Source organism: Bombus affinis, chromosome 1, assembly GCF_024516045.1.
Source record: "Bombus affinis isolate iyBomAffi1 chromosome 1, iyBomAffi1.2, whole genome shotgun sequence".
Taxonomy (NCBI): domain Eukaryota; kingdom Metazoa; phylum Arthropoda; class Insecta; order Hymenoptera; family Apidae; genus Bombus; species Bombus affinis.
Window position 1 is genome coordinate 8,796,448 of NC_066344.1, and position 26,565 is coordinate 8,823,012.

Sequence of the window (26,565 nt, forward strand, 5' to 3'; positions counted from 1 at the left end):
CCAATGTTAACAATTTTCTAACTCTGAACCAGTTACATACGTTTTTATGTTTGAAACTAACTCTATTTAATTCTCCTCAACGAGTTTTTCGACGTCGTTGGAATACTCGATCCCCGATGGTAGCTGTTCTCCCTTCGCAAACTATCTCGCAAAATAATTACGGTCCATCTAAACGAACGTCTTCGACCGATAAAGCAACGCTTTATCGTATTTTTTATAAACGCGTGTGTACGCGCGTAAAAGCATACGTACAAGCGCATACGCGTGATCGCCAGCGAAATAAAAACGAATCGGTTCTATCGCGGGAACCCCATGTCGAAGTGAAAATGATATCGCGTATGGCCATCGTTATCGGTCCTGGGACATTACATTGTTAAGGCAAAGTGCCGTCATTAACGACGTAACGGTGCATACCGTGGCAGGCGAGCGGTTTGAGTCACTTAACACCATGGAAAAATGAAAAAAAGAGGAAAGCAAGCGGGTACGCGTTGCTCGCAGCTCTGCGTGCCGTCAATATATCCGCAGATAAGGGGTGCACCGTGCTCGAAACGCGATTATCGACATTCGAGTGCTCGTCGATTAGCCTGACCCGCCTTTCGTTCCTCTCCGCCTACCCTTACCTTCCACGCTCTGTCGATTTCGATCGCGATAAATACGTACGCCATTAACTCGGACAGACACTGAATTTCAAGCTCGTTTCGCCGGATGTTGACGATCCGCATCGATTATTGTTGAGGTCGAGCCATCTCTCTCGTCCCGTAGAAAGGTTTCGTCACTCGAACGATAGTTTCCTCGTCTTCGTTGCCCTTCTGACGAGGTACCTGTGCATCGATCATGCTTTTTATCAGCTCGGAGTCAGCAGGAAGTTTTCAGAGAGCTCCACAACTCCATAATTGAACGTCTACCGATAAGAGAACAACGTTCTTTGGTTGTCGTGCAATAATCCAGAAACCAGTTCAGAGAAACCACCCTCTTGTCAAAGAAAAACACGCTGTAATTTAGACGAGGCGCTTTCGGTGAATCCGGCCCGCGGTTACGGACTTGTCATTTGCCGTCTAAATCACAATCCATCAGCCAAATTCGGAAGAAAGTCGAAGCTGTCCGTGATAAATGATGAATCGTCGATGTGGCGTGCCCAAGCGGCTCGTAATTCTCCGACGAGCACGCATTACACTTGTGTGTCATTGTCCTAAATTTACTGCTTGAATGAAGTACGTACACTTGATATATTTGAAAGATCAATATAAAGTACAATGGATTGATTCGAGAATCATACCTCTTTCTTTTTGAAACATCGTTTCTTAGAGCACCGATTACAATTACACTTAATATGGCTATAGAAATAGGTCGATTAACCAAATGTCTAAAGGAAAATTTATTTCATCTGTATTCCTTACACAAACTATCCGTCGATCCTTTATTCCATCCATTTGGTCCGTCCCAACAGTTTAACGATAGAGGGGTAAAAAGAGGCTTCGGAATAGATTTACGAATCGGTCGATCGACTTTCTGGCAGATGATCGGCCGCGAGCGGCTCCTTCTGATCGTCCGCGGGGGTTGGCCGGTTTGGAACAAAGCAGAGGTGGAGCAAAGAAAAGACCAGTTCGAAGAGGGTTGGGAATCTCACGCTTCGTTTAATTAATGAACGCCGGCATCGTTTCTCTCTTCCCTTTATAGGGTGGTCGTACCGCTCATCTAGCCCTGATCTCTCCCTTTTCTCCTTCTCTCCCGCCAGTTGGATTCTTCTCACAGTTACATGCGCGTCCTATGTGCGGATGGCAACGATCACGCTGTTTATGGACTACTCAGCTCGCGGTAGTGTATAGGGTTGGAACGGAACACATACGAATCCGGTTAGCTTTTCTACTGCGAACAATCTTTCATGTTGCCGCTCGATGAGATACGAGCTCACTTTTCCCGATGAACGAACATCGCGACGTCGAACGAAAAAACATATATCGACGCTGATCTGATACATCGAAGCGTTTCTGACCACTAGCTAACCCGAATTTGTTTGGGCACTTCGTGGAAATTCGTTCGGAGTTAATCCACTCGATGATTCATTTCCTTTCGATTCGTTTCAGCTTTTAAACTTGTACTTCGCATGAAAGCTAGGGATGGTCACGATAAGTTGTGGATGTTTAACAATTCGCGATTGTTGCGGTTGCCTTCTGCATGAAACACAATCGACCTGTGACGTGCCGAACTACAGACATATTTACACGGACCAGATTTCAGATTTATCAGTGATAGGTTGACAAAGGGTCGGCCGAAATCCTTTGAAGATATCGCCTATCGGTCGATTCGTTGTTTGATTTGCGTTGAAACATGGACGTGCACTCCGTCCGTCATTGATAACGCCAGCGTGATCGTCGATGGCTCCGACGATCATGAGACATGCCACTCATTCTAGCTGACCCTTATCAGGTACCAGGTATTTTTACTTATGTCACTCGAAGTGTTGCTGAATCGGGATCGGCAAACGGATGACAAAAAATGTTTCTATTTTAGTTCTTTCGTTTGAACGTTAGAAAACGAAAGCAAACTTATGTCTTTTAAGACGTTATGTAAACTGAAAAGGAAATTAAAGAATCTCTCAGCAGCTGTCAATCATAATCCAAGCAATAATAGAAGAAATCTTTAGTAAAGTTACAATTTCAATCTTTGCATTTTTCCATTTACATATTTAAAAATCAATATACGTATTATTATCATTTTTATTGATAGTAATTTTGAACAATATTCGTATAGCATTGTCATCGTTTAGAAATAATCAAAGACATAGTAACCGTAATTTCATTAATAACTTCGGAATTACTGGTGATAGAGTGCCACGTTCCAGCGACAATAAATAGCAGCAATGACTGGCGATATCTTGTAGGTAACAAGATCGCGCAATCCGTTCGAATCCCGGCAGAATTCACGCGATGGATTTCATGGTGAAGTGATCGCGGACAATGACGCCGTGGAAACACCGTCGCAGATCACCTTGTGTCAACTACGCCCAACAACGGCGTGCTTATGTACGGGAGGCGGTATTAATTATCCCGAGCCTCCTTATAACGTAATTTATGGGAGCACGAGGGTACGACCGAGGGGGAGCGTTATCAATCCGGCAAGATTAATCACTCAAGTTTATACCGGGCTTCCTATCCACTTCACTCCATAAGTAGTACACTTCGCTTTGCTTCCAAGGCTTTTCGTGCCCTAGCTGCCTTTATCCCTTAGCGTCTTTGATTTATGAGCAGCCGCGCATAAGGTCCCGATATGGATATGATACTTTGATGGACAAACAGTTTTAATTGAAAAGAAACGATCAAGAAAGTTTGAGACGTAGCTTCAAAATTACTTATTATAGAATTATATAATATCGTAGAAGTTGGCAGCGATGGTTATCACGATTTACGAATACTTGCGGGTCGTTATGTGAAAAATATTTAAGACAAGCGTGTAGTAATTACAATACACGTTGTAATAATGTGAAAAAGACATTCGATCGATTCTCAAGAAAATAAAGACTTGTTGTATGTATATGTATACAATATATGTATACAAAATTGAAATAATCACTTGTTTAAAGTTTAGCCCCATGAATCATGGATTACAAGGATCATAGGATTTCGTCTTAAGAGGAGCATCAGATTGAATCCATGCCAATATCCATCGCATTCCAGAGAAGAATTCGTGTATTCGAGAGAAAGGTGGAAGATTGAATTCAAAAATGCAACCGAAGCGCACTCTACCGAGTGCAGGCTGAACCCGTCTATGATTCTTTCCTCGTTGCACCGCGGTCTAGCGTTAGAAACGTCTCACTCGTGGAACCTGTCGAAGTGCGGGTATTCAACACGGTGACAACCGTTGCTGCACACATTGTTGAAAGTATACATGGCACCCCTGCCGTCCCTTTAGGTGCGAGAAGGACGAACGGCAAGAGGGGTGGTCGCGTGGAAAGTGGAAAGGGAAACCCCCCCACCTAATAGCCCGAAGCAAACCCCCACTTTTCTCGTTGGCAACGATGCCACGGTACCAACGAGGAGGGTCTATAACCGTCCTTTGTCGAGTCGTGCTGCCACCTGTGCAGCAGCTTTCGTCGACCTTGCCCGTGACTGGTCGCCAACCACTTCGGACTGGTCGTACAACTTTGAGCTTCTTGACCATCGATCTTGCGCACCGAAGTCTTTTTTCAATGGTTTTCTTTCGATTTTGTGCAAGAAAACACCGCAATTGATTCGATAGTACCGTCTTCGAGTTGCTATGAAACTTGCTTGCATGCAATGAGTTCGACAGCGACAGTACGATGTCAACTGGAGAGACGTTGGTGAGTTACTGGAAATTCAACATCGATGGCGACGACAAACGAAACGTCCAGGTGTCGATTCGAAACTCGCGTTGAATCTAGATTTTAGCCACTGGCTTTGACGCTTGAAACAACGCAAATGCATGAGGATATTGCCATACACGGTGTTATCGAAGGAATCGTATAGAACACGAGCAAATCGAATTACGTGTGGCACGCGCGCGTTGTCGAATCAGATAAGCTTTGAGGGTAATTTAGAGGAATTGCAACGTTTGGATATATTAGATAAACGTTTCAAACGTGGTTGCAACATGTATCGTGCGAATAATTGTGGATTCAGCGGACGGTTGAATCTATACATCGGATGAACTTTCACTAGGCATTACGTGTGCTCCTCGTATCGTGCATGATCTGTAATTATAGACCGTAGTCGTGACAGTTTTTATGCATTTTCAAAATAACAGATAAAGAAGACGTACGCTTGCATATAATAGTTATTGTATGCCTGAACTTACGGGCTTCATTTAAGAATCTTTATTACAGCGTGTATCGCTTACCGTACGTTATCTTAACCTATGTTCTCGTATTCTAGGGAAATCCCGTGATAAAGAACATGATAACTATGTTTAAATGTATTGTTACAATCGTATAATGTGCTTTTCTTACACAATCTGATTAACAGTTCGTATTTTTATTTTTAGCTCTGCATAAATTATTTAATAATATCTTGGAAGAATTTAATTACGATAAGAAAATGTATATTACATATAATAAATATGAATGACTTATGTAAATGCGGGATGTTAGCGTGCGTCGCATCAGAAAATAGGATTTTTATACATTATTTTAATTATTTCTTCCATAATTTATTAACACACTTATACAAGCTTTACAAACACACAACTCTTCAAAACGCCACGAGTCCATTCTGCATAAGGTGGTATGTGTATATGTAACGTTAAACCGTATCATCTTTCCTTTCATTTACATTCAAATTCACGGCAAAATGCGAATCATTAGTTGAAGCGTAACAATGCGTAGGGCCAATGCATTTAACATGAATTGCATGTACGTACTGTGCTAGACTATAGACTATAGAGTAGGACGCATTAACATGTTAATGCCTTGTCTCGCGCTACAGTTAACTGTCTCATCTCACTACAGCTAAACGTGTTGGTTGATCCACGGCATTAGTAATTCAAAGCGCGGAGACACCTATAGTGCGCACAGTCATAATAAAACACCCCCAACGGTATACCACCGTTTGTAGATTGACTCGCTACAAATTGCTCCATTACGATTAATTCCATTTTGTAATCGATATTCCGCTTACGAATTGACACACGCGAAAAGAATAGGAAAACGTTGTATAAACAATGAGATGCGACAGAATTTTTCAAAAGATATGATTTACGGTGGTCGCGCGATAAATAATTCAAGGTTTATTAGTCAATGGTGATGCAGTGATAACACACGATTTAAAAACGGTCCTTTGCCGAGAATTTCGTGACACTGGCGGCTACATCGGTAATTCGATTTATCGGTAACTTGTATAGGGTATGGCGAGAGGAGCACGATACAAAGCCACTATTACTCCCTGTTGGCTCCTTAATTCCCGATTCCGAAGACGCACGGTTGATCCTCGTAACACACGCACAGAGACGGGAAATCCAAAATCGATGTGCGACGACATCGGTCAGCGGCTTAGCTTGGGCGTAGTCGTAGCGGAACGTCGACGTTCTGTGCCGTCGACAAATTCGGTGTCGCATTCTCGGAAAGTCACCGTTGTAGGGATAGAAACTGATCAGGCAAGGGGAGTTTAAGGTGGAGTCAAAGAGCGGGAGAGAGAGACGGGAGTGGAAGACTTGCGTGTAAAACAAAGAGAGAAAATCCCTTGAGCAGGAGCATACCTTCTACGACACACACTGGAATGACACTCGCGTATATTGACTCATACACTTGCACACGAGCTTACAAAGCGTATACGCATAGTAGCGGCCTCTTGAAGTCACCGGTAGAAGGGTACGGAGGAACCATGAGGAGAGGAGTGAGAGTTGCGCGCGGCTATGTGTAGACCGCGGTGTTAACAAACGGTACACTAATGTTTCACGTCTCGGTGTGCCTCACCGTATGCTTCTATCTCGCTCCAGCTTGCGGAATCTCTCTGTCCCGCAATGTGTTCCTCCGTCGACGTCGCCGTGGCGAGCAAGAGCGCGAAGTAGTAGCTCAACGTGCTGCGCACACTGCGGGGTGATGAGAAAGGCAGTGGCACGATTTGGTGGTAGTACGAGTAGCTTCGAATATAGAGGGGGTAGGGAAAGGTGATAAAGGCGGGGCAAGGTTAGTCCGCGCCCACGGAGGGGAAAAAAGCCGAGCTCCGCACCCACCGCGGTGTATTAGAGGGGAGACGAAAGAAGTGTGGAAGGGGACGATTTATCCAGTTTCCTCTCTCTCTCTCTTTCTCCTATGCACCGTCGAACACCACTACAGAGATTCGTTTAAGCGAGAGGGGTAAGCGCGAGCGTGTGAGTTTCACCACGAAACGACAAAAATATCTTCGCTGGCAGGTACTCTCGTAGGTAGGTGTGTATATCGGCAATCTGCCGGCCGGCGAAAAATGTCAGTGCACCTTTTTACCCACCCCGCGAACCACATCGGCCCCTTCGACTGTCCCCACCCGTTCTAGCGAATGTCCTCCCCCGCAACCTCTGTGCTCGCGATCCACCACCTACAGCCGCCCCTACCCGCCCCTTTGATCGGCGGTCGCGCCAGGAGGGCGACAAGTAAGCGCGAGGAGGCGAGTTCCCTTGAAAGAACTGCGCAAAACACACTTTCGCGATGCCACGGCCGAAGTCGTCGTTGTCGTCATCGTATCCGTCGCTCGCCGTTGTCAACTTGTATATTGTTAGTGATCATCGGCACGTTGCCGCACTCGCGTACAACGGCCACGGACCAATCGCCCGATTCGGTTGGCGATAGTCGACCGAACTTGTCGTTCGACGTGAATCAGTTTTTAAATTCAACCGTGGCTACGTGAAAAGAATTTGAAATCTCGAGGATCAATAGCGAGCGCGTCGTTTGTCATCGCAGGACTTTCTAAAACCGATGAGAATTGGTGGTGAAACGCGCGATGGGACATCCACGCATCATCGGCGCATTAAACTGCCGGTACGCGTTTATACCGCGTAAACGTGCTCGTGTAATACGTTCGTCAGCTGGTGATCGTGCCTTTCACTGTATAAGTGTCGAGCGAGAGAGACGTCGCGACGGTGTTGGATCGAAGTGAAAAGCAAACGCGAAGTCAAAGTTGGACAGAAAGAGAGAAAAGTTGTGTAGTCAAGTGTCGCGTTGTGTGTGGAGCAAGAGGAAGGATCTCAGGAGGTGGGGGCCAGTGGTGTAGCGAGGGGACACCAAGTAGTTGACGATCGCCGCGGTGAAGGAGAAGAGAGAGAAAGAGAAAGAAATAGAGTGGGAATATCGTAGTGGTAGTGGTGGTGGTGGGGAAACGTCAGAGTGTGCGGTCGTGTCCAAGAAAGAGGTGGAGAAGCGAACAGCAACGGGAGAGAGGGCAGCGAACAAACTACCGGGAAGAAGTCAGCGGCAAGTAAAGCAGCGCCGCCGAGGCTAAACTTCAGGATCTATCGAACTAAAATTGTCGTGTAGTTTCTGCCTCCTCTTCTCGCCCCTCCTAACGCAATCTACCTCTCCCTTGACCCCACCAGAGCCCAACACGGTGGCAACGGCAGCATCTCGGCCGGTTGCGCCCCCTCTGACTCGAGCACCCATCCCCTCCACAAAACGAAAGCCGAACGAAGAGGGAAGAAAGCGGCGACGGTGGGGCGTCACGAGGGACGAGGAGGGTACGATCGAGGGAGAAGAAGAGATCGGAACGTGTTGAGAAAGAGAGAGACCGAGAAACAGAAAGAGGAAAAGGAGAGAAAGAGAGGGAAGAACGGGTAACGAAGTGAGAGGGGGTAGGCAGGGAGCGCGTTAGCTGGCCCCACGGGCGACTCACCATATTTTATTGTCGCGTTTGCCGACGCTAACCGCTGGTGTACGGCTCCGTGCCCGATCTACGAAGATGCCGACCTGACTCGGAGAGAAGAGAAGTACACAGAACACTCGGCCTACTAGTAGAGTGCGGTACGAATTCGCGTGGGTTCGAGGTGCCGGTAGTGGCATCATCAGCCACCAGCAGAGGTGGCACCAGCTCCCCCACTACACCGCGCGGCGTGCCGGCCTGGACCCTCCCACCCGTCTCACCGAGGGCAAACCATCTCGCAAAAATCGTCCCCCTTTCCATGGAAGGAAAAGAACTACGGCGACGACTCTGCCACCACCACTGTCGAGCCGACCGTTTCTCGTCACTACCACCACCACCATCGGCACACTACCATCGTTATCGCCAGCGCCACCGTCACTGTACCGCCGCCTCCTCCTACACCGCGATCAACCGTCATCTCGGGGAACGAGGATACCAGAACTTACGGATTTCGATTGCGTTGTTCGCTCCTTCGACAAACGCGCTACGTATAAACCACCGCTGGATTTACCATCACCTATTTACGTTTTCGGTGATTACCGATCAAAATCAGATGTCAGTGCCGATTTAAAAAAGTGCGCGTGTGGATTGAACTCAACGGATAATCGAGATACTTATCCTTGATCGAATCATTATCCTTTGTAGCGCGCGCAAAAGAAGTTTCCGCCAAGTTCGAAAGGAGAGAGGGAAGAGTCGTCGCATGGACACGCGCCCTCCTTGTACCCCCTCTAAACAGTGAAAACATATACATACACACGCGTGTAGACGCACACGCACGCGGATCACGCAGAGGAGAAGACAGAAGTGCCGGGGCATTATACACGTGTGAGCCGCGCCAGTTTGTAGTTACTTGTTTAGAGTGCACGCATGGATTTCGTGGTACTGTACAATCTGTGAGTTAAGAAAATTCGTATCGACGAATTTTCGATTAACAAAAAAAAAAAAAAAGAAAAAAAAAGAAAATACGAGCTGTTCCGTAACGTCATTACACGGGGTGCGAAACAATCCGCCGTGTGGACGTATTCTACGAGCAAGAGAAGAAAAAAAGGAGAGCGGTGTGCGCGAACAAGTCGAACCTCACCTTTCCTTTTTCACGAACGTCTCTCCGTCACCATCGCTCGAGTTCTCGACCTACCACTCTCTCCCTCTCTATCTCTCGTTTCGCCTCTTGTCCGTCCCTCTAGCGCTTCCTCTCGCTCGCTCCTCCCTCTATTCCGTCTCGCTTTCTCATTTCCTCTCTTTCTATATCACGTTTTCTTCTTCGCACTCACACTTATGTACCTCCGCCTTCCTAACCGCTGAGCGGAGGACTGGATTCCGTCGAAAAGAAACGACGATTCGGAGGATAGTCGCGACCGATCATAGCTGGCGCGTCGATCGGATCAACGACGTGAGTTAGCTACACGAGCGAATCATCCACCGGCGCGTATAATACCCGCATTCAAGTTCCGTGTTAATACTGTTGTAATTAGTTTATGGTTTACCGTTTTCTGCTCGCGAAACATCGTCTCTATTACCTGGACAAAACGATCCTTATTTTTCGATCTCGATCGTACACGGTGGCTAGTGTGAACTGTTCTCGTTGACTTACGGTTGTCATCGGTCTGTGCTAGTCGTGAACGAGTCCCGAAACCAACAGTGTCATCTACACGACTGCGTTGCGGTCGAAGCTCGGAAAACTGGTCCCTGCCTCTCTGGTGCCTGCGTCTGTGACAGTGCGAGTGTATACGACTGAAGACCGCTTTCAGGGTTGAGTACAGTTTGGTACTAGACAGTGCAATAAAACACGCGCGAGTTACGTATCTATAGTGAAAAATTTCTCTCCGCTTTTTACGCTGTTTTGTCATTTGTGACTATATTTGTACAACTCTATTTCTTTCTCGTCGCGTGCCACGTGGTGAAAAGAAAGAAATTAAGAAGGGATACACGGAGGAAAAAAAAGCAAAAGTGATATTTGTTTCGAGTGACTTGGTGAGACTGCAACAGATGCCACAGTCTGAAAGGATGATCGCGTAGCGGCGCCCGACCATCACGGCCCTGAGTGGCCGACACATCATGTCACAGTTCTCTTTTCGAGGATCACCAAATCTACAGGTGAGTCCTCCACTTTACGTGCTTATTCGCTTTTTTGATTCGAAATCTATCGTTTACCAGGATAGTTTTGCGATTGCGTCGAGTGACACGATTACGATAGTGATGGATGTACTTTCAAATCGATGTCTTTCGATGACATCAATCAGCGCGTTGTAACTGAACTCAATCATCTGATTTGTGAACTTCGTTGCCTCATTGTCGATATCGTTCGAGGAAACTGTATCAAGTTTTGATTTAATCGAGCAAACGAGTCTTATAAAACTAGGAATACAAAGTGTACACACAGGAATTTGCATATTTATACGTTATAGCGTTATAATAGGAAAGATAGATGCTAGACAAACTGATCAAAACATGTTTATCTATCCCTTTATTCATGCGCATTATGTTAAAAAACAGGGAACAACAGATTTCTTTCGTTATCTGTGACGTCATTCACATCTAATCGTTTTATCATGAAACTATTAAAAGAATCTTTTTGCTTCTATCATGTTTGAAGGTTCTCTTACAACAGAAAAAGGAAGCTCATTATATCCAGTCGTTATGTTATGTATATGTTTAAATTCAGCATAATTTACCTCAAGTACCTTTTTGTTCATAAAGTTCTGAGCAATGAAAGACTTAGAATCAACTTCCTTGGTCTTGGAAAAAATGGTCTTATACAAGAGCAAAATAAAAAAAAAACATTAGCTGTATCCACATGTGACTACGATAACTGGGGAAACAAAACTTGATATTGAAATATCCGTGACAAGTGCGTGCATATTTCAACGTTAAACGTTCGATATCGGAAGAAACGCAATGTACACATTTCTAGAACTACCATGATACGTAGTTGTCGTTCGGTCGGTAGATGTACGAATCCGGATATAATTTCAACCGTTTGAAAGTCAAATGTATTCAACGGTCAAAAGCCTCACCTATTTGTGACTATCTGTTCCTTCTCGTGTGTGACTTCGCATATGCCAAGCTAACCAGCGAATGAATCGTTTATGCTGTTGACTATTCACCGCGAAAGCGGATATCGTCCCTGCCGTTGCGGATGCGCTTTTACGAGCTGTCGAGGAAGCTGCTTTCTTCGTTCCCCCGAGTTACGACTGTTGCTTGATTTCGTTGGAAGAGGCTATTAACGAAATTGCACGTGATATATTTTCAACTTCTTTAATCTTTGGGATTTCCCCGATGTATTTAATGTGTTTGTCGTATACTAAAAATGGCTTGTTATGATTTCTGTAGCCATTAGTGTATGAAATACTTTTAGAACTAATATTACAGTAATAATATTATAATAACGTTACGTTATAGGAGTTTTGAAGATATAAAATAGGAGGAATTAACAAGCGAATTGAATATCATAGAGAACATAATTTAGTGGTGGCGCTGCTGAAATTTTATTGTAATATGGCGCTCGAATTTTGTGTGCCACGAGAGCAATTTCTTAATATATTCAGTTAAATTTAATCTCGTCCACCTGAATTGATTACATAGATTAAAGACGTTATAAGCTTTTAAAAATTACCATTTAGATTAATCGTTATATCTTATTAACTTCGAAATTACAAAATCTATATACATATAGGTATTATGGATAAAACATGAGATTTAGAGATGGCGCTGTCATAAAATGACACCCTGCGAAACATACAAACTTCATACGTGGCATGTATGATATATCACGCGTTTACAATTTTCCAACTTGTTTATGTCGTCCAACTATATCAGTGTAAATGAGTTATCCATAAAAATTTCAAGTCGAAAGCCTAACAATTAGTCGCCGCACCGATTCATTTCGGTTGCATGACCGCAACGGATAATTTGTAGCGTGGGATCTTGTTCGTTGCGAAAATGGATAGCCGTTGGCAAGCCTGAGAGATTCGGTACCACGTGTCCTGACATGTTGCATATAGGTGTACGTTGCATACCTATGCACTGTGCATAGCGCCGAGCTGAGAACATGTGTTGCCACGCCTAAAGCAACGTTCCGAAATGATCGAAGAGCTTGCGCCCGGCTAGAATAATTATCTCGTCTTACCATGAACGAGCTTTTTACCATGAACGACCTTTTTGCCACGATATCTACGCTGTTGGTATGGCTACAACGCATCTTTGAAATGACGATTCGAACGCTCCATTTTTCATCATTAACGTTCCTTAAAATATGTTATTACTTCTACATAATTTATAGAATATAAGAAATGTTCTTATAGTCTTACAATTGTGTACTGGAAATCGTGTTTAAGTTTAAGAATTTTTAGAAATTGTTAGAAGTTAGAAATTTTGTCTACATGCTTAAAATATACTTTTTCTGTACATTTGTATTTTTTGAATAAATTAGTTTATTACATAACATTTAAAAAGCTTAATCATCTTCGCGGGTTCGTACAAAATTATTATACTACTACTTTGTAGACGAAAGTGGTTAACCGTGTTTCTACCGGACACGCTTTGTCTAGTAGACTAAAATAACGTGTTTGAAAGGTAGCAATTTTTCACGTGACCAACAATTCAAAATAGCAATCGATATGCCTTCTGTAAACAAGGCACGAAGCATATAGTGGAATCGTTTGCGTATCACATTGTTTAAGTGCCGATAAAAATTAATGGTTTATTATCTATGAGTATTACTCCACTTATAACACAGTTAAATAAACAAGCAAGCACTTTAGTCACAGTTGTTGTTTTATCGTTGACATACTTTTCTTTCCGATTCCTGTTGCCCGTCATCTTTACAAGTTAATCATAGCGTCGTTTAGCGTACATCATTTGTTATACCATAATAATTAGAGAGAAAGAGAAAGCCGTTGAATCATCAAACGCCACTTTCTCGAAGAGCGTGTGCGACATTTTATCATAATTATGTCACAGCCTAGGTAAAAATTAACGATAAGCTGCATTTATATTCCGTCGTTCATGAAGCCAGGTTTTGTCCTTTTATCTCCTATATTCTTCTTTTTTTTTTCGTGATCTGCTCGTCTAATAAACAATAAGATGTTAATTGTAGTTAGCTCTCTTATTGTGGATATATCAGCTTCGTATCGGTTGACATTTGCGCTACGTCGATGACGTAACGAGTCGTTGCGCCCGTCGAAGAAATTGCAAGCTGTAAGTACGTGCAACACGCGAAGCGTGTAAACTGATCGTTAATAACTGCAAACTACATTCAGGTGTGTTCAACATCGGCTATCGTTGAGTATTTTCTTAATTTTCAACCGGTGATACTCGTCTCGACGAAATCATACTGAACTGTTCAATTTTAATTTCTTCATCACGATAGAAATCACTTCGTATTCTTACTTATCCTTACACCATCATTTCGATTAGATTTCTTCCATTGAAACCTCTGGTGGAATACTTATTAGGAAGCATTCACGACAACGAACATGTTTCACGTTTGTTCTCGTATGAGTGCAACGTGTTTAGTGTTTACGGCGAGAAAAAGGAATGTCCTCGGTATGGCAACGGGCTTTAATTTTGGCCTGAAAAACACTGAGCGGTTCACCCTCGAAGAATGAAGATCGCGCGGCAACGACGACCGTGCATTAAATTTAGAACGTGATGAATTCATATCGCTAATCTGTGTCACTAAATCTAATTGAAGTAACGATACTTCCATCCTTTCCGTCAGTCGTATCACTTTTTCTTAAATCCGTCGTGTATTTTTGTCTCTGGACGTATCAAAAGCGAAATAACTCCAGACAAGATCAAGACCGAACGAGTGTATTTTTGTATTTCTTCATATCGCGAACGATTTCGATTTTGAGATAAGCAAAGATTGCAAGTATGATATAAAGTTGAAATAACTTTTAATGTGAACAGCTTTTGATCGAAGGTTATCTTGTTTGCTTATGGGCGTTGAAAATTAAAATTAGCAGAAAAGGTGCTATAGACTTTCTTAAATAAGATAATCTGAAGGCAACATTTCTATGTACATTAAGGTGTAAATATTACCTTAACACTAATCATATAACACATAACATTCCATATGTAAGTATGAATCATTCTATACACGTTTACCTTCATACTTTCCATTTGGTTTTTACATATCAAGCTGAACATATGTCCAGGATTTACGTAAATATAGCTTTGCGGCATGTACATTCCTTTTTTGGCAGGCCTCTATCTGTTCTTATCAGTATCCGTCCTTCTAAAATTCCATATGCTTTCCGTATCTTTGTAGCAGACATACAATGTCTTCGACATTCGTGATAGTAGTAATAGTCCACGTTTGTAGACGAAACTACAAAAAGCGTTGAGCGCGATTATAGCGCAAGCTCGCCACGAAATTACCTTTGTGGCCGCCCCTCGTGACCGCCCTTCTCCACGACTCGAATCATAAATCGAGTTGCCGTGGAATTCGTGGAATTGCGAGGCCTGCGTAATCCGCGTGATATCGAAGCGCGGGGTGGTGGCGAGTGGCGAAGGAAGAAAATTCGGCCGCGTTTCCAGCTTCTACCGGAATGCGGTTCCGCAGGGGCAGAGCGTATGACGATGGACGACGATCACGAAGTGGTCGCGACTAGAATTCCTGAATGACGCTGGTCGCGTAAAAATTATGAATGGCCATATTATTGCAAGTTGGCAGCGCGATGTGCCGCGGCACGATACGTTGCTATATAGATACGATCTCCGGTAGTAGTTTGCGCCCGGCAGTTAGCGCTGTTTCGCTCGCTGACTCGACGCTACTCGATCCAATCGAGCTGACTCAGATCCTCCGCCCTCACTCTCTTGCACGTTCGCGCTCTCCTTCTCCTCTCTTCCTTGCTCTTTCGCTTCTTTTCTCCGTCTCTTGGTGCTTCTCTGTTGCCTCATTGCATTCATTCACTCTCGCATGGTCGTTCTTCTCTCTTTCCTCTCTTTTCCTTTCTTTCAAGTCCTGTCTCTTGTTCCTTCCGATCTATGTTACCCCTTTCTCTCTCCCACCCACTTCTGCCCTCCTTTTTCTCTCCTTTCCACGGATTCTTCTATTCATTCATTCGAGCACACGCTCTCACGCGTTTTGCACCCGTTTTTCTTTTACTTTCTTCCCTTCTTTTTTCTCTCTTGCCACTCTCTTGCCACCAACTTTCCTCTTTTCACCTTTCTTTTATTTAGTTCTCTTTTTAGCCACCGTCTTTTATTTTCTTCGCCTTTAAATTCTCTTTTTTCTTCCTCTTCTATCTTTTTTCTTAATCGTTCTTTCTTTCTTCGAATTCATTCAGCCCGAGTTTCGCGACCGTCTTTCTAACTAACAGCCCCCTGTCACACCCCTACCCTGATCTCCTTTGGAATAAATGCACGGTGTCCGTTGCAGTTACACGCATACAATCGCATATATAGAGCTGCGTGTGTTGAACGCGTGCAAGGAGCCGTGCGCGCGGCGTTGTGACAGGAACATTGTTGCTGGTTGACGGTCACCATGCGCCTGAGACTTCCGGCGCTCCAGTTACATTTCGACATAGCGGTCCAATTGTCGTCGCCGATAAATCAGCCAGGCTTTATCGTTTGCGATTAGTCTTATGAAATCTGCTAGCCTCTTTCTTCCGCTTCGATTCCGCTGCTGTCGATACTGCTACGTAGAATCGGCAGATAAGAAGTCGAGAATCAAACCTTCGCGGATCAAACACGCACGGTTATGATTCGAGTAATACGTACGAGGTTAATGTTACTTATACACTTTATCTCGTTTTAGCTGGAATAACTTGTATCGCATAAAAAAGCATATATTAAATATAGCGATATTTGTATATATTTCTTTTTTCCATAGTGATTGAAAGATTCGAGGAAAACTAAACATACCATTCGTCGTACAAAGAAAGCGTTCAGTGGAAATCTTACGAACGAAACAGAGAGATTATATATTTCTAACTGTGTGTCTCTGCATTTAATCTCAAAAACATTCTCTTCCCGTCGTGAAGACTAGCCCCACTTACAAACTTCGCCCATGAAGGATAGAGTCTTGACAACTTAATGATTCCCGGATACGAAAACACCAATCCCTTCCCCAACTTTGTGTGAGTCCATCAATATCGAAGCCTCTCGTACTTCTCTTCATTCTAACTTTATCTCTCGAAAACAAAAAACCCCATCACAGCATCGACGTTACTCTAAAATAATTCGGTCGAATGAACCGCAGAAACCTACCTATAATGAAACATCCTTACCAGAGTAACCCTGTTACCGTTGAAAATCCACCGGCAGAATCTTCCCGATCTAAGAACGTCCCTCGAACAATGGGATCCTCCTACCGTGAGGACGCAAATGTTCGATCAGTTTTTACTGAGAGAAACGTCGTTCCATGGATTTCTCGTTGCTCGGGGATGGGAGACGTCGATGCAGATTCTACGGAAGCCAAAGAGAGAGAATGCTAAGTTCTGAGGTAGAAAGATCGGTGTGTAATCGGTGTTCGAAGCGTTCGAGGGAAGGCGAGACGCGCCGGAGATCTCTGATCGTTCGCGCGCGCGGCAGCTGGATAATTTATTGAAATTGTCGTTACAGGAGTCGTTGCTATTTTATCCAAGCAGAGACGTGAGCACACGTTTTCCACGCGCGTGTAACGGTAGTGGTACCCGCGCGAAAGAAGGGTTCAGTCGCGAATGCCTAATCTTTCTCACGGTATAAATCATTGGTTCGCGACCACCGATCTCTGCGTATGTGTTTGTGTGTATCGCGTGCAGTGCAATAAATTCCGCGGGGCTGCTTGTAAACGAACCATTACGAATTCGGTGTCCCGTGACTTTCCTGTTTCAGCGGTTTCCCTGTCTGTCTCTCTGTATTCCGAGATCGTTTAACCCTTAGCAGTCCGCGAACATTGCAGTCAGTTCCAATTCGTGTTGGGACGAATTTTTTCCCTTGCCAGCTAGCAACTTGTATGGTGGAATGGCCACGTGGTTGTTAGTCGAAGTACGCGAAACTCACTCTCGAGAGCAGAGTAGATTTCCTGGTAATTGATGTTGTTAGAGACATTTAGGTGCAGACTGTGTATCTCTTTTGGAATAGTGTTTCCATATTTTTCTTAAAAAACGCGGAATTGTCTTCAGAAGTAAGGTGAAGACAAAGAGATTGTTATAATATGTAGTCTACCTAATATCATTTCTTCTTCGTCATCGTTGAAGAAACTTATACACAAACAAAGAATATCTAACAATGTATTAAGAAATTGTAACTAGTATTATTAATAAACGTATAACTATATCTCGAAGATAAAAAATCAACACCTTTCGCAGGGTAAACCTACACTATACAAGTAAATAAAAGAAAATTTCCTTATCGAGGCATACATTTAGATAACTCTGCTCTGCACAGAGACACGGCTCGATTCGGTCTTCGCTAGAGAAGGAGACAGGATCGAAAGCGAGGCGTGAAAAACAGATCACAGACTAGTCGCAGGAAGAGTGTCTCGAGCTCGAGTTTCGAGTTTTGTTTCTCGCAACGCAACATCTAACACGTTGCTCTGAGATTACAAAGTAACTTTTTTCCGAGCGATAAGCCTCGGTATCGCTTAATAGCCTGGCTCGACTACGTGTGTGTATGTTTAATAGAGATCGAGGTGTCTAGGTATACCGGCACGGAGAATACGATCATGCCAACGAGGACGAAAGTATCGTGCGACAATGCGTAGAGACGGATGTATACCGGTATCGTTCGGCTGACAGTGTTAGCAAATGACGCCGGATGCGCTATTGTATCGTCGCGAGTTCTCTTTTGATAACGCCACTCACGCTGTTAATCGCATTACGGCGAAACTTAGGTGTCAGATGGCGATCCTATGGAGAGTCCAGACCAAAGACCGCTCGTTCCTCGTCTGCTCGCTTTTGTCGAAACGCGTGCAAATCTTTTTCGCCGCCCTTTAACCTTCTTCCGTGCTCGGGAACCATGATTGTCTCTCCGTTCGTTCGCAACCCCTTGCTTCGATCTTACGTTTTGATAACGTTACTCCAGTCAACCGTCTTATATACAAGAGCCGCGAGTGTGAAGGAGCGTACCGATTAGTAACGAGCAGCGAATTAATTTAACCGGATACCGCGCAGCACATGCGGCCACAGTGAAACCCCGTGAGAACGAACGATTTCACGGTTTATCAGATTTCGTTTACATTCGGGGCCCTAGGAACCAAAACCGACCAGGTTTCCTGCCTTTTTGGTGTGCCACGATTTCCCTGGGATTCCCCAGGGATTTCGTCTTTCACTACGGATCGGCACATCTTTTCGGTTACAGAAGTTTTCGTGTCGTATCGTTCGATTTTGAGAATTTCAAAAGTTCTTTCTTTGCAAGCTTTCAGAGAAGAACTTTGGATTTCTTTTTGTGCTGCTTATGTCTTGATTTTACGATTGCTCGTGTTTTTGTATTGACTATTTGTTTCATTTCGAGTTTCCATATTTTGAAATAATTTTTGTTACGAATATTGCTTTTTCACCGTTCATTAGTGAAATTGGCAGATCGAATTCTAAGAAAGTACGTGAGCACTGTTCGTTACGTGTTTACCCGTTTGAAGGTTTCGCAAACGTTTTGGTCAATGAGGTGTGATCGACGAATTGGGTGTGATTATGAATGGTTAGTGTTTTCATTCTGCCCCCATTGCAAAGCGGGAGCAAAGCGGAAGTTTTGTTCGATAATAATACGAAACGCACGCCGATAAATAAAATTCGCGGATCGATGTTCTCAGAAATCGGTTGGAACGAAACGCGATCGGGATTATTGATAAAATAATCGCACTTTCTACGAAGCGTTTCTTAATGAACTCTAAAGTTACATTCGGTTTGGTACAATCGAAATTTCAGAATTCCACGAACAATCTACAGGAAGTGCATTTATTAGACATGCGATCACAACCAATTTTAGTACCAGGATACGTATTTGATCAAACAATTAGTCTTTATAAAGTTGATCAGTTTGGTCTCTGTCTGTTTCAAATGATTCTCTCCATATGTACTTCAAATATTTCAATCGAATCTTAACCAAACATGTTCTCATTCAATCGTGAATAACTATCAAAATTATGACAACGTTAACCTACTATACATTACTATCCTGCATCTTACGTAGGTTTCCCGGAACGATCGAACGAAACAGCAAGGGACGAACTAAACAGGGACTAACGAGAACAGGGTGGGAACATAAGTAAGTGCTGCGAGGCCTAAACACACACGCGAAGAAGGTCCATCAATCTGGCCTGGAGTCAATATTGACTCGGTTGGGCCTCGTTGCAAAGAGGGCATCATCTCTCGACCGGTCCCTTTTCTCTCGCCAGGACACGCGTGACAAATGCTTCGTGTGCAAACAGCGGCGCATCTGTGTCCACAGGATAACCGATTCTCTTTTCGGATCTATAAATCGTTGAAACACGACGTAGTTCGTTGCTGAATCGAGCTCCTGTGCATCGCTCTTCTATATACCGCGTGCTCATTCTCGCTATCCGATTCCTCGTTCTAAAGCGCGCTTTCTACTCGTATTCTCGCTCTTTAGCTTTTTTCATGCGAATAGGATTGCGCAGCCAGCGTGCTCACGATTTCCTAAGCACACGCAGCGGTCTCGATTTTTTTCTGCTACGCGATTAGTCGCCGAGGCGGTTATATGCGGCTCGGTATCGCGTGCTACGTTTTTCAAAGAACGATCGATAAAACGTGCTTATATCGGGGAGACACGTTCGTCGAAGCATCTTCCCTTCCTCTGCTTTTTCCCTTTTTCCACGCTTCCGCCCCACTCCGTACTCGTTCCACGGAAACAACGAATGGCGACGATGAACGCGTTAAAGCGAAGCATCTGCCCGCTGAATATGGATACGCAATAAATTCGAAGGAGCGCGCCACGTCCGCGCTGCTGTTCTACGCCGCGAACACCGCCAAAAAAAGCCATTGGTCAATCTACCATCGCGATCGCGTGTCTTTCCTTCGTACCCGGTCCCCGATGATCTTTCCTCGCCGCGGAACCAAGAGAAGGGACAGTTCTTGTCGGGGCGAGCAGAAGAAAGGAACGACACGAGATCGCGACGTTACGTGTTCCCACGTCGACGCGACTGTTACATTGTGCATATAAATCGCGTCATAAAACGCGTGTATACCGAGGGCTGATCTCTCGTGGCCATGTGCACTGATCGAACTGGGCGAGAGCAAGAGGAAAGAGGAGAACCGAGCGGAGTGTAAGCATGTACTGGTTTGCTAGGCCCTTCTCTCGATCGCGTAGCCAAGCATTCTCCCGACGACCGTTTCCACCCGAGGACTTCCAGTTTTTTTCCATAGCCAAGATCGGACGTCCATCGATCATCCATCCGAGTGTCTACGCAGCCCCGCGTGCACGATATATCGCTTTTTCGTGCGGCCCGCCGACACAGGTATGCCGAGCTTAGAATGGCATTGTCCATGAGCAGAATCGCGAAGAATTTTCTGCAAAGCCGCGCACAAGGTGTCATCCGATATCTCGAGCCTTCCGTGAACCCCTCTTTTACCATTCCCGTTCCTCTGCGTTCCGTTTGCGTGATTTCACGCCAATACAGATAATTTCCGAAAATATATACTTGGTGGTTTTGGTACCAGGGGACTTGTTACAATAAACCGATTCTTTTGGAATATCATAAGACGCGTTAGAAGAAATGTCTCTTTTTACTCCAATACAACCATCCGACCATCTACTATCGTAGTATTGAAAATATACGGTACCGGACAAGCTCCGTTACTACAAGACGTTCTATGGAATTCGTAGATAATCTTATGTACGATTTAACTCGACTACGGCATTCCACCTCTATCTAAACTATTAACGCTACCAATTGCCTTGTTCGAGACATTTATAGCACTGACACCTAGAAATGTTAGTCGCCATCAAGCTACTGAACACTACAATTCTTTTTCTACATGTTCTCAACACGTTCAGCTACGATAGAACCTGTAGCTGGAGTCGTGCGGTAATCGTATCGTAATGCATCCTTGCCATACGTGACAGTGGTCGCAGCTTCCGTTTTCCTTTGGCCAAGAGCTGCGTGCGCCCCGGAGAGAAATCGTGGCACTGGCAATTAGCATCGTCGTGGAACAAACGAGCCATCCTATCGGGCTAATGCCTCGATATATCGATCCCTCGGCGCGCGAATAATTGTCGCTCTTCGTGGTAGCCAGCTTCGACGAACTCTCCAGGTCTATAGCCACGACATGGCTACCTTGAACGCTACTTTAAAGGCGGCAAGAGCCAGGCGAATCTGGCGACTACGAGCTCCAAGGTGTGATATAGTTGCCGGTTCTGTGTACACGGTTGCGAGAGTGCTGCACACGGGCTCTCACTTCTCTCGTTCGATGCGATCGCGTGGAGTAACTCAGGAACTGGCGGCCGCTTCTTCTTCTCCTCTCGGACCGTAGCACTGAATTATGGTCCGTGGCTCCGGACACTCGCCAACACGCTTCGTCGTTTAACCCCATGCCCGATCCCGAGCCCCGAAGCGCATTCTTCCCGTCCTCCGCTTTTCTCTCGAGGACCTCTCACAGGATTCTTACGATTCCCGGTGAGAACAGCCGCCTCGCAGTATATCTGCCGCCCCGATGCACTCTTCCTGCGGCTCCTGCGACCTTCTGTCTTTTGCCCGATACACAGGCGTACCGAATCTTGTCCATAGAAGCATACTTATGGCGGGATGAAAAACATAGTGGTGCATGCTAAGATTTAGGGAATTTGAATTTCGTCAGATATTCCAGCTTTTGAAAGTAAGTCCCTTTAATTTTATGATTAGGTCGTGCTTTTGTTCTCTGTCACAGAAAGGTACGATGCCGCTTTTACAACAATAAGCATAGAACAGTCTGCTGCATAAAAGTTAAGGTTTAACCTACACCATTATGTATATGTAAGAGTGGACTAAAATTCTTTTCGCAATTCTTACCAGACTCCATAAAAATTGATTCGTACTGTAACAAAAACGATTGACAAATTCCGGCAAATAAATCGCGAAATAGAGCGTCGATCGATCATCGCGACCGCGATTAAAATATCAACCGGTGTAAGCCCCTGTAGCTTACAATTCGCGCGTGCGCGTATTGGCAAAACCGTAGCTCGAAACGCGGCATGATCAAAAAGAGAGAAGGGACGATGTGTATTTGGCCAACCGAGTATCCCAACGCGCGTATCGAGTTTTATCGAGTTCGATCGAGATACTTTTGTCCTTGCTGTCAAACGCGATTTCCAGCCATGGCTGCGTGGATCCTGACCATCACAGTGTTATACTGCCAGGCAGTTGGAAGCGTCAGACAGAACAGCGTAACCGGGACACGCATTAACGCCACTCTCTCGGTGCCATAATGCGCGGCGGGTCACGTTTTTCGTCCCAATACAATGCACGCGCGGTCCTGCCTTTCGGCAATATGTTTCGGAGCCATCGAAACGAGGCGATGGATGGATGGATGGATGGATGGATTGATGCGGTCGAATGGGGACGTTCCACACGCAGGGGGTTTGTTTAGGCTCCGCCGCGCGAAAGCCACTCAACCCGCTAATCTATTTAGCCGTGCTGTTTGATATGGAATTAATGAGCACGCCTTGGCATTATGTACGGGCTTGATTTTCGGTTTACCTTCCCGAGAATGGAATGGGGGAACGCGCGTCCAAGACCTTTAGACTTAGCAGTTGCTCCTCTGGCTTTTCACGCCGCTGCGCTGCTGGAAAAGTCCTTTTAGGGTGGTGGTTTCTCTCTTTCACCCTCTCTCTCTCTTTCTCTTTCTGGGTGTGGTTCGTTCGCGCAGCTGCTCTCCCGTTGTTGCTCTGCCTGTCGCCGATTATCGGCGTCGAACGTGCCACCGGAGGCGTTTATTGTTTCGTAAATCGGAAACAATCGCGTCGGCAGGTGTGTGTTTAACGGAAGTCCCTCGGTTCCCTGGAGGCTGCGCGCCACGGATATATCGGGTTAAACGGATACGTTTCGGATATTTCGTACACACAATTCGCTCCGAGAGAAAGTCGCACGATTAATATGGAAATGTTACATCGTTTATTAGCGTGTTTAGATAACGTCGAGTAAATTATGCGCGTGTTCTTACGGAAGTTGCTAAAATTCGACGAACGGTTGGAATAATTTGTAATAGTTTCCACGACGAATCGGCTGTCTTTCTATCCGGTCAAACGATCTAACCTACGGACTCGCGTATCAACGAATTCATCGGTCCGTTTCGAGAAACGCTAAACCAACCGGACTTGCAACCGAACACGATATCGTTCGCAGTTAACTCGTGGCGGGTTTCATAACGCCGTTCGATCAATTTTCCTGCGATCAACGACCATTAATTCGTTCTTAACGAGCTGTGGCGCGCAGCAAAATGGGAAGCTTGCGACCTGCTCCACTTCGCGTGCATCCGTGCAATCGGAGAACGTGTAACACGGCTCGAGATCGAGTAACGATTAAAACGTCCAGTCTCGGTGATGCTGGCGTTGACGTTGTCAGCGAATCTTCGATGGTGATACCGGTAGTCTCTCCTGAGCAAACTTTTTTTTATGTTAATATGCTTCCCCATATGTGTACCCAGTTGCGTACGTACAGTCGTAGGAGCAAGTCTCGACGCGTATGGTAGTTTCGAACGAGTGTCTACAAACGTGAAAACACGACGATTACGAGTTTCCCGATTTCGTAACCAGCTAATGGCGGCGCGAATGGACGACGGTTCGTAGCACCTGGTACACGGTCGTTCGCCGTCGCTTAAACGACAAATGTCGAGCGTAAATCTGACCGCGAGTAGGTCAAGAGATGGAGGTAAATTTTAAGCTCGCGATAAAAAATTGCGAGAAAAAGAGGAGCAGTTAGCGTGTAACGCGAGAAAAGGTAAAGAGAGGGATCCATGGAGAGTGGGTGACCTACGGAACATAAACGCACTCTCCCACTCTGGATTGTTTACCGAGAGAAACAGAGAGAAAGGAGCAGGGCGGTCGTCGAGAATTTTCAAGCAAACAGTGGCGTTGTAACGAGTCGTTGTTTAAGCTCCGCGTTTTCGGAACGATTTTGTCGAAAGACGCGAAACATCTTGTTTTCGCGGAGATACGCAAGTTATCCTTTCCCCTTTTAACGCGTGGCTCACAACCGATACGCTGCAATGCAAACAATTTTTAGTCAAGAATGTATCTCCTGTTTAAATTATGATACGTACCGACGAATGTTCAGGGCGCTGGACATGTATACGATCGATCACGTAGCCGTCTGTTGTTTGGTAAATATAATAATACGTCATATCTCAGTCGAAGCTAAGAAGTCTTTTTATCAAAATACTTATTTCTCGTCGAATATCACAATATATCGATAAAACGTTAAAAAAGTTAATTTTTTCTTATACGTCTTTCAAATGAATTTCGTACACTATCATCCTAATTATTGCATCAGCCCAGGGACTTCACGTTTCATAATTTAATATCTGTAACGACGATTACAAAAAAATCAATCAGGGATCTCTTGTATAATTTCAGCACACGCTTCTTATCGTTAATGATACCGATAACAACAACAGAATTTATCTTTTCCTAACTTAAGTAATTAATCAATATCACGCGAGTACTTTCTCGACCATCCTTTTATTTCTTTTAAATATATCTATGTAATCTATATAATACTATCACACACTACGTATATATTATACAATCTAATCAAAAATTATACTATCTGTTGTTCCAGTGTCCTGTGACAGTGAGCTCGTCGCTGACGTCCTCTGCGGCCTCGCCGGTCTCCGGTACGATCCTGAGCGCAGGCGGTTCGTCGCTGGTCAGCGTAGCGGGCACCACCACGAATCATCCCCTGGGCGTAGCTGCCGGTCTATCGAACGCGAGGATGGCGGTGACCAGCGCGGTGGTTAGGCCGCCAGGTAGCCCAACCACGTCGGTCAGCCCGTCGCAGGGTCATCCGCCACCGACGACCGGCGGCCCAACGCCGACCGGACGGTGTTGCGACACCGGAAGACCCATTTTCACGGATCCGCTCACGGGTCAAACTGTCTGCTCCTGTCAGTACGAGATTCTCGGCGGTTATCAACGTCTGGGTGCGCTACCTGCTGCGCTCTCCATGTACAGCGCGCCGTACGCGGCAGCGGCGGCCGCCGCCGCTTCCGAGGGCATGGCAGCCTATTTTCCGCCCTTGGGGGCCGAACAGGCACCTTTTTACACGCCTACGGTGAGTAGATTTAGATTTTTGTCTTTTTTTTTTCGTTGAAGATTATTATTTGTATTAGGTTAGGCAAAGTTTGAAATTATTTTTTTATAGAATTAATTTATGGAGAATGATGGAATTCTATTATTCTTTTTTTTGTTTTAACAAAGGATCTATTAAAATAAAGGAAATCGAGATGATTTTTACCGGTACTATTTGTAACAATGGATATCAATGGGTGAATAACAGAGCTGAGAATTGTATAAAATCGGCAATCGGGTAAAATTATTCTCTGCACTCCATCCATTCAGTGGCGCGTACTTTCCCGATTTCACCCTGCATTGTTTAATTATGCTATCACGGCTCGAGCGACTGTTCTCGTGTAATAAACGTCAACGCAATGCGCGGCTCGCGCTCAATGTTCATACGACCAGCTTTTCATCCCTTTCAACCAGCAGCCTTAAAAGTTCGTTTCATTGCATCTACGACCGTTCGAAGATCTTTTCGTCTTTATTACCATCAACGTAATCAGTCCCAATCGCCAACAATTTTCCTGATCTTTTACTAAATATTTTCTCTCTTCCTTTGTTTCTTTTCTTTTTCTTACCAGAATATAAATTTCTACCATTGTCTAACCTTCGTTAAAATATTGTTCTTACGAATCTACCGCTTATCTTACATCACCGCTAGTTTCATCGGAAAGATAACGAACTCGTGGATTGACCAACTCGCGACGATACTATACGCGTTAGATTCTAAACGTATATCGAATCTCGTGCAAGTTTTTCTTCGCCAATGGTAGAACAGGGAGAGAAAGAAAGATGCTTTCATTTGGCATGCACGTTCGCGAAGCGTTCAACGATAATCGAGATGTTATCGCAGCGAAAGATCCCGGACAGTGTGATGTTAATATAGGCGAGCATGGGAGGAGAGAAGAAGCATAGCGACTTTGGATCGGCAATCGCGTGTATTCGTCCGACCGAGAGAGGTTATCGGACCACACACAAAGCGCATACACGGAGAAAATAGCTGCGAAGCGTAAATTTATGAATCCGTCCTGTC

General features: G+C 44.8%; 1 protein-coding gene and 1 long non-coding RNA gene across 3 annotated transcripts in view; one reads left to right on the top strand and one right to left on the bottom strand.

The window, feature by feature from the left end:
- Positions 1-4,922: 4,922 nt before the first annotated feature.
- Positions 4,923-8,404, bottom strand: LOC126920476 (uncharacterized). Its single transcript, XR_007711973.1, has 2 exons — positions 8,313-8,404; positions 4,923-6,540 (listed from the first exon to the last, which is right to left on the bottom strand). It is a non-coding gene; the product is annotated as an uncharacterized LOC126920476 (long non-coding RNA).
- The window catches only part of LOC126920272 (iroquois-class homeodomain protein IRX-6-like), a 34,764-nt gene continuing 15,320 nt past the window's right edge, over positions 7,122-26,565 (top strand). The window contains exons 1-2 of one of the 2 annotated variants that reach the window (XM_050730387.1): positions 7,122-10,433; positions 25,036-25,527. In XM_050730387.1, the coding sequence (XP_050586344.1) occupies positions 10,395-10,433; positions 25,036-25,527 (531 nt within the window). In that variant the 5' untranslated portion in view covers positions 7,122-10,394. Of the gene's footprint in view, positions 10,434-20,263; positions 20,548-25,035; positions 25,528-26,565 lie in introns of those variants that run through there. The other variant, XM_050730396.1, reaches the window with a different exon arrangement.